Source organism: Scardinius erythrophthalmus (genome assembly GCF_964197995.2).
Source record: "Scardinius erythrophthalmus genome assembly, chromosome: 1".
Lineage (NCBI taxonomy): Eukaryota > Metazoa > Chordata > Actinopteri > Cypriniformes > Leuciscidae > Scardinius > Scardinius erythrophthalmus.
Genome location: NC_138221.1, coordinates 31,256,708 through 31,271,673, shown reverse-complemented (window position 1 = coordinate 31,271,673; position 14,966 = coordinate 31,256,708). Strand labels below are relative to the sequence as shown.

General features: G+C 35.0%; 1 protein-coding gene across 1 annotated transcript in view; it reads left to right on the top strand.

Annotated features, from left to right (window-relative positions):
- Positions 1-714: 714 nt before the first annotated feature.
- The window catches only part of abca3b (ATP-binding cassette, sub-family A (ABC1), member 3b), a 56,138-nt gene continuing 41,886 nt past the window's right edge, over positions 715-14,966 (top strand). The window contains exons 1-4 of the mRNA XM_081370298.1: positions 715-933; positions 2,341-2,418; positions 5,576-5,831; positions 10,132-10,259. Of these exons, the coding sequence (XP_081226424.1) occupies positions 2,365-2,418; positions 5,576-5,831; positions 10,132-10,259 (438 nt within the window). The 5' untranslated portion in view covers positions 715-933; positions 2,341-2,364. The remainder of the gene's footprint in view (positions 934-2,340; positions 2,419-5,575; positions 5,832-10,131; positions 10,260-14,966) is intronic.

Sequence of the window (14,966 nt, the reverse complement as noted above, 5' to 3'; positions counted from 1 at the left end):
GATAAAATAAATAAATAAAATACTACATGATTTACATGTTTTTAAAACTGATAAAAATAGAGTTAGAATATGCAAATTGTTTAATGGGATATTGAGTTTTACAATTATTTGAGTCACAATACAAAAATGTTATAATAGTACGTTTATATATACATATATTTATATATATATATATATATATATATATATATATACATATACATGGACACATACACAATGAATATAAATATAATATATATTATATACACATGTAAACAAATTTTAATGTTAGATTAGATTAATCGTGATTAATCGATTTGACAGCACAATATAGTACAGGTACGTCTGTAGGATGTCTGCTAAAGATCTGTTAATCTGCTGTGTAAAAACATTGTAGAAAAAGCAGTTTTACATACATTCTAAATATTAAACATCTTAAAGACATCTTCTAAATTAACCGGAAACGTCTTACGGATGTATTGCAGATGAGCAAACACTAAAAAATACATCTTGCAGATGTAAATGCAGACATAGACGTCTCTGAGATGTACTTGTGCTACACACACGTATGTGTTTATATATGTATGTATGTGTGTATATTTGTATTAGCCAAAACAATTCATAAAAACACGACAAATGTTTGTTCATTTTAATTTCAATTTCATTTTTATGCGCGGTGACGTTTTTGCGTCTGTCACGACGGTCACATGACCGCGAGCATCCGCCCAGCTGGCCGAGGTCACGTGACCGTATTTGTTGTGTCCACACGGCACGGCCGCTGCGCTGCAATGTCATCACCTTCATCTTCCTCGTTATTATCGCACTTATGAATGATAATTCCTGATGGAATTCGTCCGTGACTGAGCCGAGCTGACTGCGACCATCAATCCAATGCTTTCCGACTGAAAGAGCCGATATTTGAGCCCTATGCAGGACAGATAAGACGAGCGTAAGGTGAGCTTTGCACGAGCGCGCGCGTGCGCGTGCCTGCCTGTTTTCTATTGTGTTTGTTATGCTGTGGGAATTGGGTTGATAAACAAGTTCTCGAATCAATCACAAGATCTTCGCAACGATCAGACTGAAGACATCGAATGCATAAAACAAAGAGAGAGAGAGAGAGAGAGAAACAGCGTGATGCATGTTTGGTGTAAAACAGACTGCTGTTATTTCAAAGAAAGAAAGAAAGGAAATAAAAGCATACAGTACTATAATTGAATAAACGCACTAGACAGGCACCAAAGCAGTGTCATCAGTATGATGTCACTGCCGCGTCAATAACATTAACCCTGCTGTATGTTTAATAACGACAAGCATTTACTAAATACTACTAGTACTAAAGAGTCCCATGCATATCACTGACACATTTAAATGCAAAGATGTATTTTATTTAAAGTCAAATCGGGTGATATTTTAATCTGAGGATTGATGTGGGAGATGACGTTCCCCTCAGTGTCCATATGGTGGTTAAACTGGCCATCTTAGTTTAAAGTGCTGAACAACATGACATGTTCCCAGTTATAAGAACGTTCTCCAAATATTCAGTGTTGGTTCTGGGAACGTGAAAAATGTCTAGTTTTCTTGACGTTAGAAGAACGTGTTTTAAAATGTATAATGTTCCTCAAACGTTCTTTCAACTTAATTTTGATTTAAAATTCAACATTATAGGATTTTTGATTTCTAACATTTCAAGACCATAAAAATTTCCAGTTTCCTTAATGTTACTAGAATGTTATTTAAAGGTTAGTGTGATGATAATAAGAACACACAGAACTACAACTTTATTCCATAAGTATATATGGAATTCCGGTAGTTCTAGTGTTAAAGCGCTGAACAACATGACATGTCCTCACACAGTAGTCCTTGTTTGATCGGACCACATTGTCTAGTTAAGTCACCTTTATTTATATAGCGCTTTTTACATTACAGATTGTTTCACGGCAGCTTTACAGAGATATAATAATGATAATTATTATAATGATAATTTTCTTATAATAAGAAAATAATGCAGCAAAGTTTGTTTCGGCTGTACAGCAGATCTTGAAGATTATAGCATCATAGTCCACCTTAAGTAAGTTCAGTGATGGTTTATTTTTATAGCAAAAAAAGTTATTAATTTAGTTCATTTGTATATATATATTTCCACCCTGGAGAATACCGTGATGCCATTGTTGTGCAATCAGAACTGAAATAGCAGTTAATTGTCTCAACTTCTTGTTTCTTATCGGAAAAAACATGCATATTATAGTTATTCTGTTATCTCAGAATGTAGTTGCGAAACAGTGAAACTCCAGGAATAGCCTTGATATGGTTTTCCTTACATTTCTTGAGCAGTGACCTGATGTTCACTTTCTCCCGGTCCAGGTTGTGAAGTTCTGTAAACTGAAAATGGCCGTGTTGCAGCAGTTTGGATTGCTTCTGTGGAAGAACTATATTCAGCAGGTGAGTATTTGGTTTATAAGTGCAATGTATGTCCTGATATTCTTTTGTTTTATTGCTGGATATTGGATCTAAGGTTTCATGGCAGTGATATACACTACTTTTCAAAGGTTTGGCATCAGTAAGATATTTTTAGATTTTTTTGTAAATTAGTTTTATTCAGCAAGGATGTGTTAAATTGCTCAAAAGTGACAGTAAAGACATTTATAATATCACAAATAATTTCTATTTCAAATAAATTGTTTCTTGAGCATCAAATCATCATATTAAAATGATTTCTGAAGGATCATGTGACACTGAAGACTGGAGTAATGATGAAAATTCAGCTTTGAATACGTATTACGTTTTAAAATATATTCACATAGAAAACAGTTATTTAAAATTGTAATAATATTTCACAATTTTACTGTTTTTACTGTATTTTTTAATCAAATAAATGCCGTTTTGATGAGCAGAAGAGACTTATTTTAAAAATATTTTAAAAAATCTTACCAACCCCAAACTTTTTAACGTTAGCATATAATATGTTGGGCAATACGGTTAAATTTGGGTTATAAAGCCCACAAATGACGGCGTCAAAGGTGTACTCTGTGATAAAATGCTGTTCTGGACAGTTGTGTTCAGTTGCGACAGAAGTTGTTTTGCACTAGGCAACCAATCATAAACTCCCTCCAAACTTGCCCAGTTAAATATTCATGTGTTTGGTACATAAACCCGTTGTGTTATGATTCCTAGCATTCCTAGCATGTTTTAGAAGAGTTATAACAGCCAGAGTGTTTTGGAAGATGGACGAGTCACTGGTCAAATGGGTTGCATGCTCTTCTTGCCATGTTCTGCTCATCCAGTTGATGTTAATAAATCTTGCAAATAAGAATGGGAAGCCCTGGATGTACAAATGTGCATTGTGAAATATATCAACTACCTAAAATTAATCCTTCAGGGTAAAGTATGACAACGTGAAACATGCAACGAGATAACCCAGGATTATGTTAACCCAGGGTTAAAAATGACCCTAGGTTAACTCTTTCCACGCCAGCGTAAAAAAAAAAAAAGTTGCCAACCACCGCCAGCATTTTTGATTATTTTCACAAAAGTTTCATGGCCCAAAGGATATTTTGTTGTATGAATATCTGAACATGCAATAGATCGAAAGAAAGAACAGACCCTCTGCTAAAAATAAAATAAAAATAAAAAGTTTTATTCTAGCTTCATGCATTCTTTTTTTATCAACACTTGAATGTGGTTAAGTTTCATAAATCACGTTTTTGTCAAAGACTTCATCCAGATGGGATTCAGAACGATGATCAAAACACAGATGGTGGAGATCGAGGCCATCAACACCCCTAAAGCTTCATAAGCTGCATTTCCGTTACAGATTTGCTCAAAACGTTTGCGATGCTTTCTAAATGTCGATAAAACTGTTGCGAAATGACGGCGTTTCTATTAACCAATGTTTCTTTGTGATGTAGAATCCAGTATTCCCGTAATTCCTTTAGTCTCGTCTTCTGTCCAAACGTTAAACTTTTTTGCCATATATGGGAGTTTTCGCGAAATTGACGTGTTTTCCAGTGGGAGAATTTTCTATTTCAATTTGCGCAATTTGAAGGGTAACGTCAATGGAACCATGGCTACAGTCCTACAGCTCGTCCTGGGTCGACATTTCATTCAGTAACATTAGGCAGTTTTGAGTGCTGTTTAATATAATGTTTTATATTTTTACACATGCATATGATATCGCTTGTTTCTGCTTCTTCTTCGCATGTGTTTTGATCAGGAGATTCAGTACTCATTCATAAGATGTCATAGCGCCCCCTACCATATAACACTGAAAACATGGATTGCCGGAAAATTCCATCAATTTGATGGGGGGAAAGAGTTTATTATTTAAAGCCCACAAGTGTGAGTTTGGTCTTAAAATTGTCAAAAATAAATCTGTAAGACTGTTTCTTGAAACAAGAAATTATAGTTTCTTATAGTATACTACAGCAAGTCTATATTAAGAAACAAGGAAATGTTTCAACTAGTTTGCGGCTGATAAAAAGACACAAGCACAGCCAAGGCTTGGTGTTCAGATGTAATCATTACCCCCATTCACCTTATTTGCTGTAATGATTTAACTCGCCGGTGCTTTTGCCCTGTTGAATAGCTTCTCTGTTCCTTCCCATATTTGTCCTCGTAGATTAGATTTCAGAGTTTCTTGTTCAGTTGTTTACCGCGGATGCATGGCTTTGATCGTTGCGCGAGTGTTCATGTGTGTATTATTATTTTCCCTTATGCCGGATCTTTGCTCGGCACACTTGTGGAGATTTGCTGTCTTGTGTAAGATCATGTGCAGGTGAAGTGTATCAGAACTGAACTTTCTGAACAATCAATGGAGCTCGATCATAGTGTGCTGCAAGAAGCGTCCCGATTCCCTTGTGATAGAGGGCTGTTTGCACACAGCTGTTGCTAGGAAACCCCAGTAAACACTGGCCCCTTCACGCCTTATTAGAACAGACATAGGCCTATATAGAAGATTATATCCTTCCTGACCCAGATCAGAGGTCTAACGTTCTTCATCGCCCCAGATCAAGCCTCGGGTGCTGTGTGGGCTCATGCTTGCTTACACATGACGCATTGACATGACACTAAAGCCTTGTCTGTGAAACCGGGGGCAAGTTTAGTAGCAGACTAAAATGCATGTTTGAGCTGTTTTAACTGAATGTAACTTGCACTGATATCTCTTAAAATATGTCAGTGTCATTGTTTTGTCTCAAGATGCACATCAGTAATGTTTTTCTTTATAAGACATGTTTATAAAAGCTACTTAAATGTCTTAATTGAACCAAGGCCTTTCTCGTTTCAACCTCTGTCCATTCTGTCAATAAAATGGCAACATTTTATTTATTTATTTATTTTTATTTTATTTTATTTTATTGTTTTTTTATTAAATTAAATTGTTTTATTTTATTAAATTAAATTATTTTATTTTATTTTATGTACCGCCATTCACCCATCCGTTCACCCTTATCTACATAACCATCCATCCATCCATCCATCCATCCATCCATCCATCCATCCATCCATCCATCCATCCATCCATCCATCCATCCATCCATCCATCCATCCATCCATCCATCCATCCATCCATCACTGACCTCCTCTTTCTCTCCATCTCCAGAGGCGTCAGATCCTGGTTATGCTGGTGGAGGTCGCACTGCCTCTGCTCTTCTCAGCCACCCTGATCATCCTGCGGCAGAACGTGTCCGTCACCAACTACCCTAATGCAACACGCTACGGCAGTTTCGCTTTGAGCGACCTGCCGGGCGTACTGTGCATCCAGCAACTGCAGCTGGCCTACGTGCCCTCAAACGCCAGCGTGGTGCGGGGAATCACGGAGGACGTCCAGCAGAGCCTGGGAAGCTGCATCAGAACCAGTAAGAGCTTCAGCTTCTGGGCATTCATATCAGTGTATTCACAAAAACTCATCAGAGCTGTGGCCAAGAGTAGCTGATCAGTCGCAACTTAGTTTGGCTCGTATCATTGGCTAATCTCGTTCCCTATATATACATCAGACTTATGCAATAAATATTTTATTTAATATTTAATTTTAATAATAAAAAGAAAAAATTGTACTGTACATTAATGCAATAAATTGGTCACATTGAAAACCTGCTAACAGCAGGGCTTTTTCATTTTAATATGTATTAAATGACTATATAGCAAATGCAAAAACAACATTGAAAACCTGGAATTAACAGAGATTTTTATTATTATTACAATAATTGTAGTAATACTGTTAGGAAATGACAAAAAGAAAAAAAATAATACATCAATAAAATTGTATTTTTATTTTATTTAAAATTTTCATGTCTGGACAACTTTTAAGAAGTTATAGAATATTTTTGTTTTGTTATGCTCTTTTCTAAAATGTTTAATTGTATAGATATTGCTCCTCATTAGTGCAAATGTTTTTAAAATAATTTTCTTTGTCATTAAAGCATTAACAGTCAAAACTAAAACAAACTTTGAAAAAAAAATAAAAAAAAATAATCATGGGTATTCCATGTTGTTATCGCCTAGAAATTGCATCTTATAAGAGCAATATCTTTCAAATATATTTATAGATATTGCACGTCCGGAAATCATCGTCAAGTTTGTTGGTCCAAAAGTGTGTGAGGATCACTGATCTTTAGTCTCTACATTGTGAGCGAGTTTACAGTTGACATGCAAAGCATCTCTTGAGTTTTGTGAATGAACAGCATCATGACCTCACCAAAAACCTTAATGGCAGGTTTTCCTGGCAATAAAGCTTCTGTCCGACCCTTGAATTCTCCTGTTGCTTGTGTTTATGAGCTGTCATAAAGACATAAAGCTGGTCAGTCACATAATAGACGTTTCTCTGGCCAGCTTCCTGATAATGGAGGAGGACGTCCATAATCTGAAGCCTCAACTTTGACTGTAAAATTAGCCGCTTTGATGGTGGTAAAGTGCTTTGTAATATTCACAACTGACTGAACATACTGGTTTAAATGAGTCTTCAGCTGTGCTCATGCAATGAAAGTCTGTGATTTTGACATTTTGTGGGATAGATGAGAAGAGGAAGTTTCAGGCAAATTAGATAATTTATATGAAATTGCAGAGCTATGAGTAGAGGTTTATTTATATATATGGACATGACGAAAGTGATGACTTAAGGATAAACGAGTGAGTCACAAGTTAATGATTCAGCGGGCCATTTGCCCGGATTATTTTGACTGATTTGGGAGTCTTTTGGACTATTTCAATTTCTTTGTTCATGAGCAACATTACTGTTGTGTACAACCATCAAAGACAACACAATAGAAATATATTCTGTCTATTGTCTTTGTATTGTTATGCAGACCAGACTGCAAATTTAGGGTACTTTTACACGACAACAATATCCTTAAAACGGAGAAGTTTTTACTTTGAGTTTCCCAGGTACACATTGTCAAAACGATCCCCATTCACAATGATCCGCGAAAACGACTAAAAACGCTGTATTCTGCTGCCAGACCATTAGATGGTGATGAAACACTACAGACTGAACACGAAATACGCACGTGCATGACGTCATCGTCTTCAGAGATTCGCGTTTTTTTGCTGTTTACACGGAGACCGTTTTCAAAAACGTGTACTTTGAACCCCATTTTCAAAAGTTTGCGTTTTCAGGCACCCAAAACGCCGTTGTTGTGTAAATGAATGGCCAAAACGCATGAAAAGTTATACGTTTTTAGTTGAAAACGTTGTCGTGTAAACAGCCCTTAAGAAATGACAATTTTGGCCGATACCGATAATTCTTTATAATTGAAAGCCGATAACCGATATATTGGTTGATAAAAGTCCAAATTTTTATATAATTTTTGGAGAGCCTGGTTACAAAATCAAAAGTCTCACTATTAAAATCCATGTACCAAGCACACAATTATAATGTTCTCATCATAATTGCATGTAGCCTATATGATAGACTTGCTCTGCACATTTAACTGCAAAAGCATCATGGCGAACGGTGCTCATCTGAAGTGTCTCAGCTGTAGGGAATAATCCATTATTTATCGGCTTTAACATATCAGGCAAATCTTCTTATCTGGCCGATTACGATAACATTAAAAATGAACATATATCGCCTGATACCGATATGGTGGCCGATATATCGTACATTCCTATAAAAAAATGCTAAATATAGTATTTTATAGTATTATTTTTATACTATTAATATTTTGATATGCTTTTAGTTTTGTATTTTTAGTTTGCATTTTTTATTTAGTTTGTGTTTTTAAAAATGTTCTATTTAGCTTTATTTTATTTAGAGTAATTTAGTACTTATTTAATTTCAGTTAGTTGTTAGTCTTTTAAGTGTAAGGTTTTCATCTAATATTTATATTTTATTTTATTCATCTTTATTAATTTCGCTGGTAACTTTACAGTAAGCTTCCATGTAGTATGTTAACATTTGTTAGTTAAAATGAACTAAAAATGAGAAATTATTGCCTACTTCTAAAGCATTCATTCATCTTAGTTAATGTTAATTTGCTAACACATTATTCAAATCAAAAGTAGGATCTGTTGATATTATTTAGCTCACGTGAGCAATGAGTTGTATTTGAATTAATGTTTACAAAGATTAAAAATACTGTAACGCATGAGTTGCTCATTGTTAGTTAATGGATCATTAACTAATGGGACCTTATTGCAAATTGTTACCATGTTGCTGGCTGTTGTTTACATTGGCAAATGTAGCACAGATGCTTCCTGGTTGTGCGTCGACTGGATTTGCTTGTTGATCCTGGTTTAACCGGCTCCTCCTGTTTTTATATAGGCAGACACTGTATCTCACAATAAAAAACATGTGGTTACATGTTAGATGAACGTTTGACTTAGAAATGAAAACTGCTATTATGTATTCTCCCTCATGTTTTTTTCAAACCCATATGTGTTACGTGTTTCTCTGCATCAATAAATGAGTAATAGTGGCATATCTTCATTCAGATCTTTCCATATAACAACAATTTATAGAGACCACACCTGTCAAGCTCCGAAAAGGACAATAAAAGTAGCATTTAATAGAGTGGTGTGTGGATGACGTCAAAACTCGGAAGACTTATTCGCCACTGGTTCTCTCTTGAGATTTTCCTATGGGGTTTTTATGAGGAAAATAAGGTGGTAAACAAAACTGATGATTTATGTTTAGAATATTCTACAGTGTAAATTACACACACCCACACCACAGACGTTCATATCTAGTTGCTTAGAAACATATATTTAAAATAAAAAACGTTGTGGAGTAAAACATTCAAGCATCGTCAAGACATGTTTACAACAGATCTTATTTTACTCATAAATTTTAAAATCTCATTTTAAAACCCCATAGGGAAATCTAGAAGGAACCAGCGGAAAATTGGTCTTCCTGGTTTTGAAGTCATCCCTGCTATATCCAAAGAATAAAACGTTAACAAAAGCTTCTTAAATGTATCTAATTTATTGTTGCACAAAAAAACAAACAGACATTGTATGGGTTTATAACAACACGAAGAGGAGTAAAAAATGACACACTTTTCATTTTTGGTCAAATATTCTTTTTTAAAGAGCCTCACTAACCTGCCGGTTTGTGTGTCTGTGTGTCTGTGTCTGTTTGTCTGTGTGTGTGTGTGTGTGTGTGTGTGTGTGTGTGTGTGTGTGTGTGTGTGTGTCTGTGTGTGTGTGTGTGTGTGTGTGTGTGTGCGTTTTAATTGGATTTAGGTCGTAAATCCCAGTCGTGACCTGGCTGAAATCCCAGTTTTGCCTAGTGTCTCATTAGCTTTTCCTTTTAACAACATTTTCTTTGGAAAAAAATACCTATGGGTTTTGATATCATTAACATAACACAGTAGGCTGACAGATCCTAAAATCAATTATTTTAAAGGTCACATGCTTTCGTATGATTTCTTAAATGGCTAAATTTCACATCGATTAATCTATTTTTATCAGTTTGACCCTCAAACTTTCTACACACTGAATTGATCGCTGGTCGCATGTAACAATATGAACAATTTGCATTTGTTTGAAAAATGTTTTCTTTGCTTAAGTGGGTGGTTGTCTAGGTGTTGCCAAGGTGATTTGCTAGATGGTTCTGGCGTGAAATGAGTCCTCCCTCGAGTCTTCGATGTTTAAGTATGAGCTGCAGTAACAGTAATAGTGACATATGTGGCACTAATGATGTGTCGTCTTGTTTTCCAGTCCGTGGCTTTGAAACAGAGGAGCAGTTCGAGGAGTTTGTGAAAACTGATCCAGAGTCAGGCAAGATCTTGGCAGCCATTGTGTTTGAGCATCCTTTCAGCCACGACGATGAGCCTCTTCCTTTGCAGGTGAGACTCTCAGAGCTGACAACCAATCACAGTCTTTTATTGCATTTTGCATAAAGAAAATTAAGCTTATTTTTTTTTGCATTGTAACAATATTTGCATGAATTTGCATAATTAAACACATTTTCCCTCAAATTCTCATTAATGCAAAAACTATGGAAGCTTGTTTCTGCCACGGAATAAAAAATAAAAAGGTAATTATGCCTTTTTTATCTCACAATTTAGAAATTTGATAGTCATAATTGTGAGAAATATTAAAAATTAAGAAATAAAGTCAGAATTGCGAGATATAAAGTCAGAATTTTTTCCCTCAAAATTGGACTTTATAAATCGCAATTGTAAGTTTATATCACAATTTTGAGAAAATTATTATTATGTAAAAAAATTCATGAAGTCAGAATTGTTTATATCCTGCAATTCTGATGTTTATATCCCGCAATTCTTTATACCTCACAATTCTGGTGTTATAACTCGCAATTCTGACGTCATAACTTGCAATTCTGATGTTATAACCCGCAATTCTGACTTTATATCACACAATTCTGACGTTATAACTCGCAATTCGGACTTTATATCACACAATTCTGACGTTATAACTTGCAATTCGGACTTTATATCTCACAATTCTGATGTTATATCTCTCAATTCTGACGTTATAACTAACAATTCTGACTTTATAACTCTCATTTCTGATGTTATAACTCACAATTCTGACGTTATTACTCGCAATTCTGACGTTATAACTCGCAATTCTGACGTTATAACTCGCAATTCTGAATTTATATCTCGCAATTCTGACGTTATAACTCGCAATTCTGACTTTATATCTCGCAATTCTGATGTTATAACTCGCAATTCTGACAATATAACCCGCAATTCTGACTTTATAACCCGCAATTCTAACGTTATAACTCGCAATTATGACGTTATAAATCGCAATTCTGACTTTATATCTCACAATTCTGATGTTATAAATCGCAATTCTGACTTAATATCTCACAATTCTGATGTTATATCTCGCAATTCTGACGTTATAACTCGCCATTCTGACTTTTAATCTCGCAATTTTGACGTTATAACTCGCAATTCTGACGTTATAACCCGCAATTCTGACGTTATAACCCGCAATTCTGACGTTATAAATCGCAATTCTGACTTTATATCTCGCAATTCTGACGTTATAACCCGCAATTCTGACGTTATAACCCGCAATTCTGACGTTATAACCCGCAATTATGACGTTATAAATCGCAATTCTGACTTTATATCTCACAATTCTGACGTTATAAATCGCAATTCTGACTTTATATCTCGCAATTCTTACGTTATAACCCGCAATTCTGACGTTATAACCCGCAATTCTGACGTTATAACCCGCAATTATGACGTTATAAATCGCAATTCTGACTTTATATCTCACAATTCTGACGTTATAACTCGCAATTCTGTCTTAATATCTCACAATTCTGATGTTATATCTCGCAATTCTGACGTTATAACTCGCCATTCTGACTTTATATCTCACAATTCTGACGTTATAACTCGCAATTCTGACTTAATATCTCACAATTCTGACTTTATAACTCGCAATTCTGACGTTATAACTCGCCATTCTGACTTTTAATCTCGCAATTCTGACGTTATAAATCGCAATTCTGACTTTATATCTCACAATTCTGACGTTATAACTCGCCATTCTGACTTTTAATCTCGCAATTCTGACGTTATACCTCGCAATTCTGACGTTATAACTCGCAATTCTGACGTTATAACCCGCAATTCTGACGTTATAACTCGCAATTCTGACTTTATAACTCGCAATTCTGTCTTTATAACTCGCAATTCTGACTTTATATCTCGCAATTCTGACGTTATAACCCGCAATTCTGACGTTATAACCCGCAATTCTGACGTTATAACCCGCAATTATGACGTTATAAATCGCAATTCTGACTTTATATCTCACAATTCTGACGTTATAAATCGCAATTCTGACTTTATATCTCACAATTCTGACGTTATAACTCGCAATTCTGACTTAATATCTCACAATTCTGATGTTATATCTCGCAATTCTGACGTTATAACTCGCCATTCTGACTTTATATCTCACAATTCTGACGTTATAACTCGCAATTCTGACTTAATATCTCACAATTCTGACTTTATAACTCGCAATTCTGACGTTATAACTCGCCATTCTGACTTTTAATCTCGCAATTCTGACGTTATAAATCGCAATTCTGACTTTATATCTCACAATTCTGACGTTATAACTCGCAATTCTGACTTTATATCTCGCAATTCTGACTTTATAACCCGCAATTCTGACTTTATATCTCGCAATTCTGACGTCATATCTCTCAATTCTGACGTTATAACAATTCTGACTTTATAACTCTCAATTCTGATGTTATAACTCACAATTCTGACGTTATAACTCGCAATTCTGACGTTATAACTCGCAATTCTGACGTTATAACTCGCAATTCTGACTTTATAACTCGCAATTCTGACTTTATATCTCACAATTCTGATGTTATAACTCGTAATTCTGACGTTATAACTCGCAATTCTGACGTTATAACCTGCAATTCTGATGTTATAACTCGCAATTCTGACTTTAGGCCTATATCTCACAATTCTGACGTTATAACTCGCAATTCTGACTGCGAGTAAAGTCAGAATTGCGAGTTATAACATCAGAATGGTGAGTTATAAACTCACCATTCTGATGTTATAACTCGCAATTCTGACTTTATATCTCACAATTCTGATGTTATAACTCGCAATTCTGACTTTAGGCCTATATCTCACAATTCTGACGTTATAACTCGCAATTCTGACTTTAGGCCTATATCTCACAATTCTGATGTTATAACTCGCAATTCTGACTTTATATCTCACAATTCTGATGTTATAACTCGCAATTCTGATGTTATAACTCGCAATTCTTTATACCTCACAATTCTGATGTTATAACTCGCAATTCTGACGTTATAACTCGCATTTCTGACGTTATAACTTGCAATTCGGACTTTATATCTCTCATTTCTGATGTTATAACTAACAATTCTGACTTTATAACTGACAATTCTGACGTTATAACTCGCAATTCTGACGTTATAACTCGCAATTCTGACTTTATATCTCTCAATTCTGACGTTATAACTCGCAATTCTGACTTTATATCTCACAATTCTGATGTTATAACTCGCAATTCTGATGTTATAACTCGCAATTCTGACGTTATAAACACAATTCTGATGTTATAACTCGCAATTCTGACTTTATATCTCACAATTCTGATGTTATAACTCGCAATTCTTTATACCTCACAATTCTGATCTTATAACTCGCAATTCTGACGTTATAACTTGCAATTCTGACGTCATAGCTTGCAATTCTGTTGTTATAACTCGCAATTCTGACGTTATAACTCGCAATTCTGACGTTATAACCCGCAATTCTGACGTTATAACTCGCAATTCTGACTTTATATCTCACAATTCTGACGTTATAACTCGCAATTCTGACTGCGAGTAAAGTCAGAATTGCGAGTTATAACATCAGAATTGTGAGTAACTCACAATTCTGATGTTATAACTCGCAATTCTGACTTTATATCTCACAATTCTGATGTTATAACTCGCAATTCTGATGTTATAACTCGCAATTCTTTATACCTCACAATTCTGATGTTATAACTCGCAATTCTGACGTTATAACTCGCAATTCTGACATCATAACTCGCAATTCTGTTGTTATAACTCGCAATTCTGACGTTATAACTTGCAATTCGGACTTTATATCTCACAATTCTGATGTTATATCTCTCAATTCTGAAGTTATAACTAACAATTCTGACTTTATAACTCCCAATTCTGACGTTATAACTAACAATTCTGACTTTATATCTCACAATTCTGACGTTATAACTCGCAATTCTGACGTTATAACCCGCAATTCTGACGTTATAACTCGCAATTCTGACTTTATATCTCACAATTCTGACGTTATAACTCGCAATTCTGACTGCGAGTAAAGTCAGAATTGCGAGTTATAACATCAGAATTGTGAGTTATAAACTCACAATTCTGATGTTATAACTCGCAATTCTGACTTTATATCTCACAATTCTGATGTTATAACTCGCAATTCTGATGTTATAACTCGCAATTCTGACGTTATAACTCGCAATTCTGACGTCATAACTCGCAATTCTGTTGTTATAACTCGCAATTCTGACGTTATAACTTGCAATTCAGACTTTATATCTCACAATTCTGACTTTATAACTCTCAATTCTGACGTTATACCTAACAATTCTGACTTTATATCTCACAATTCTGACGTTATAACTAACAATTCTGACTTTATAACTCGCAATTCTGACGTTATAACTCGCAATTCTGACTTTATAACTCGCAATTCTGACGTTATAACTCGCAATTCTGACGTTATAACTCGCAATTCTGTTGTTATAACTCGCAATTCTGACGTTATAACTTGCAATTCGGACTTTATATCTCTCAATTCTGACGTTATAACTAACAATTCTGACTTTATAACTAACAATTCTGACTTTATAACTCGCAATTCTGACGTCATAACTCGCAATTCTGACGTCATAACTCGCAATTCTGTTGTTATAACTCGCAATTCTGACGTTATAACTTGCAATTCGGACTTTATATCTCTCAATTCTGA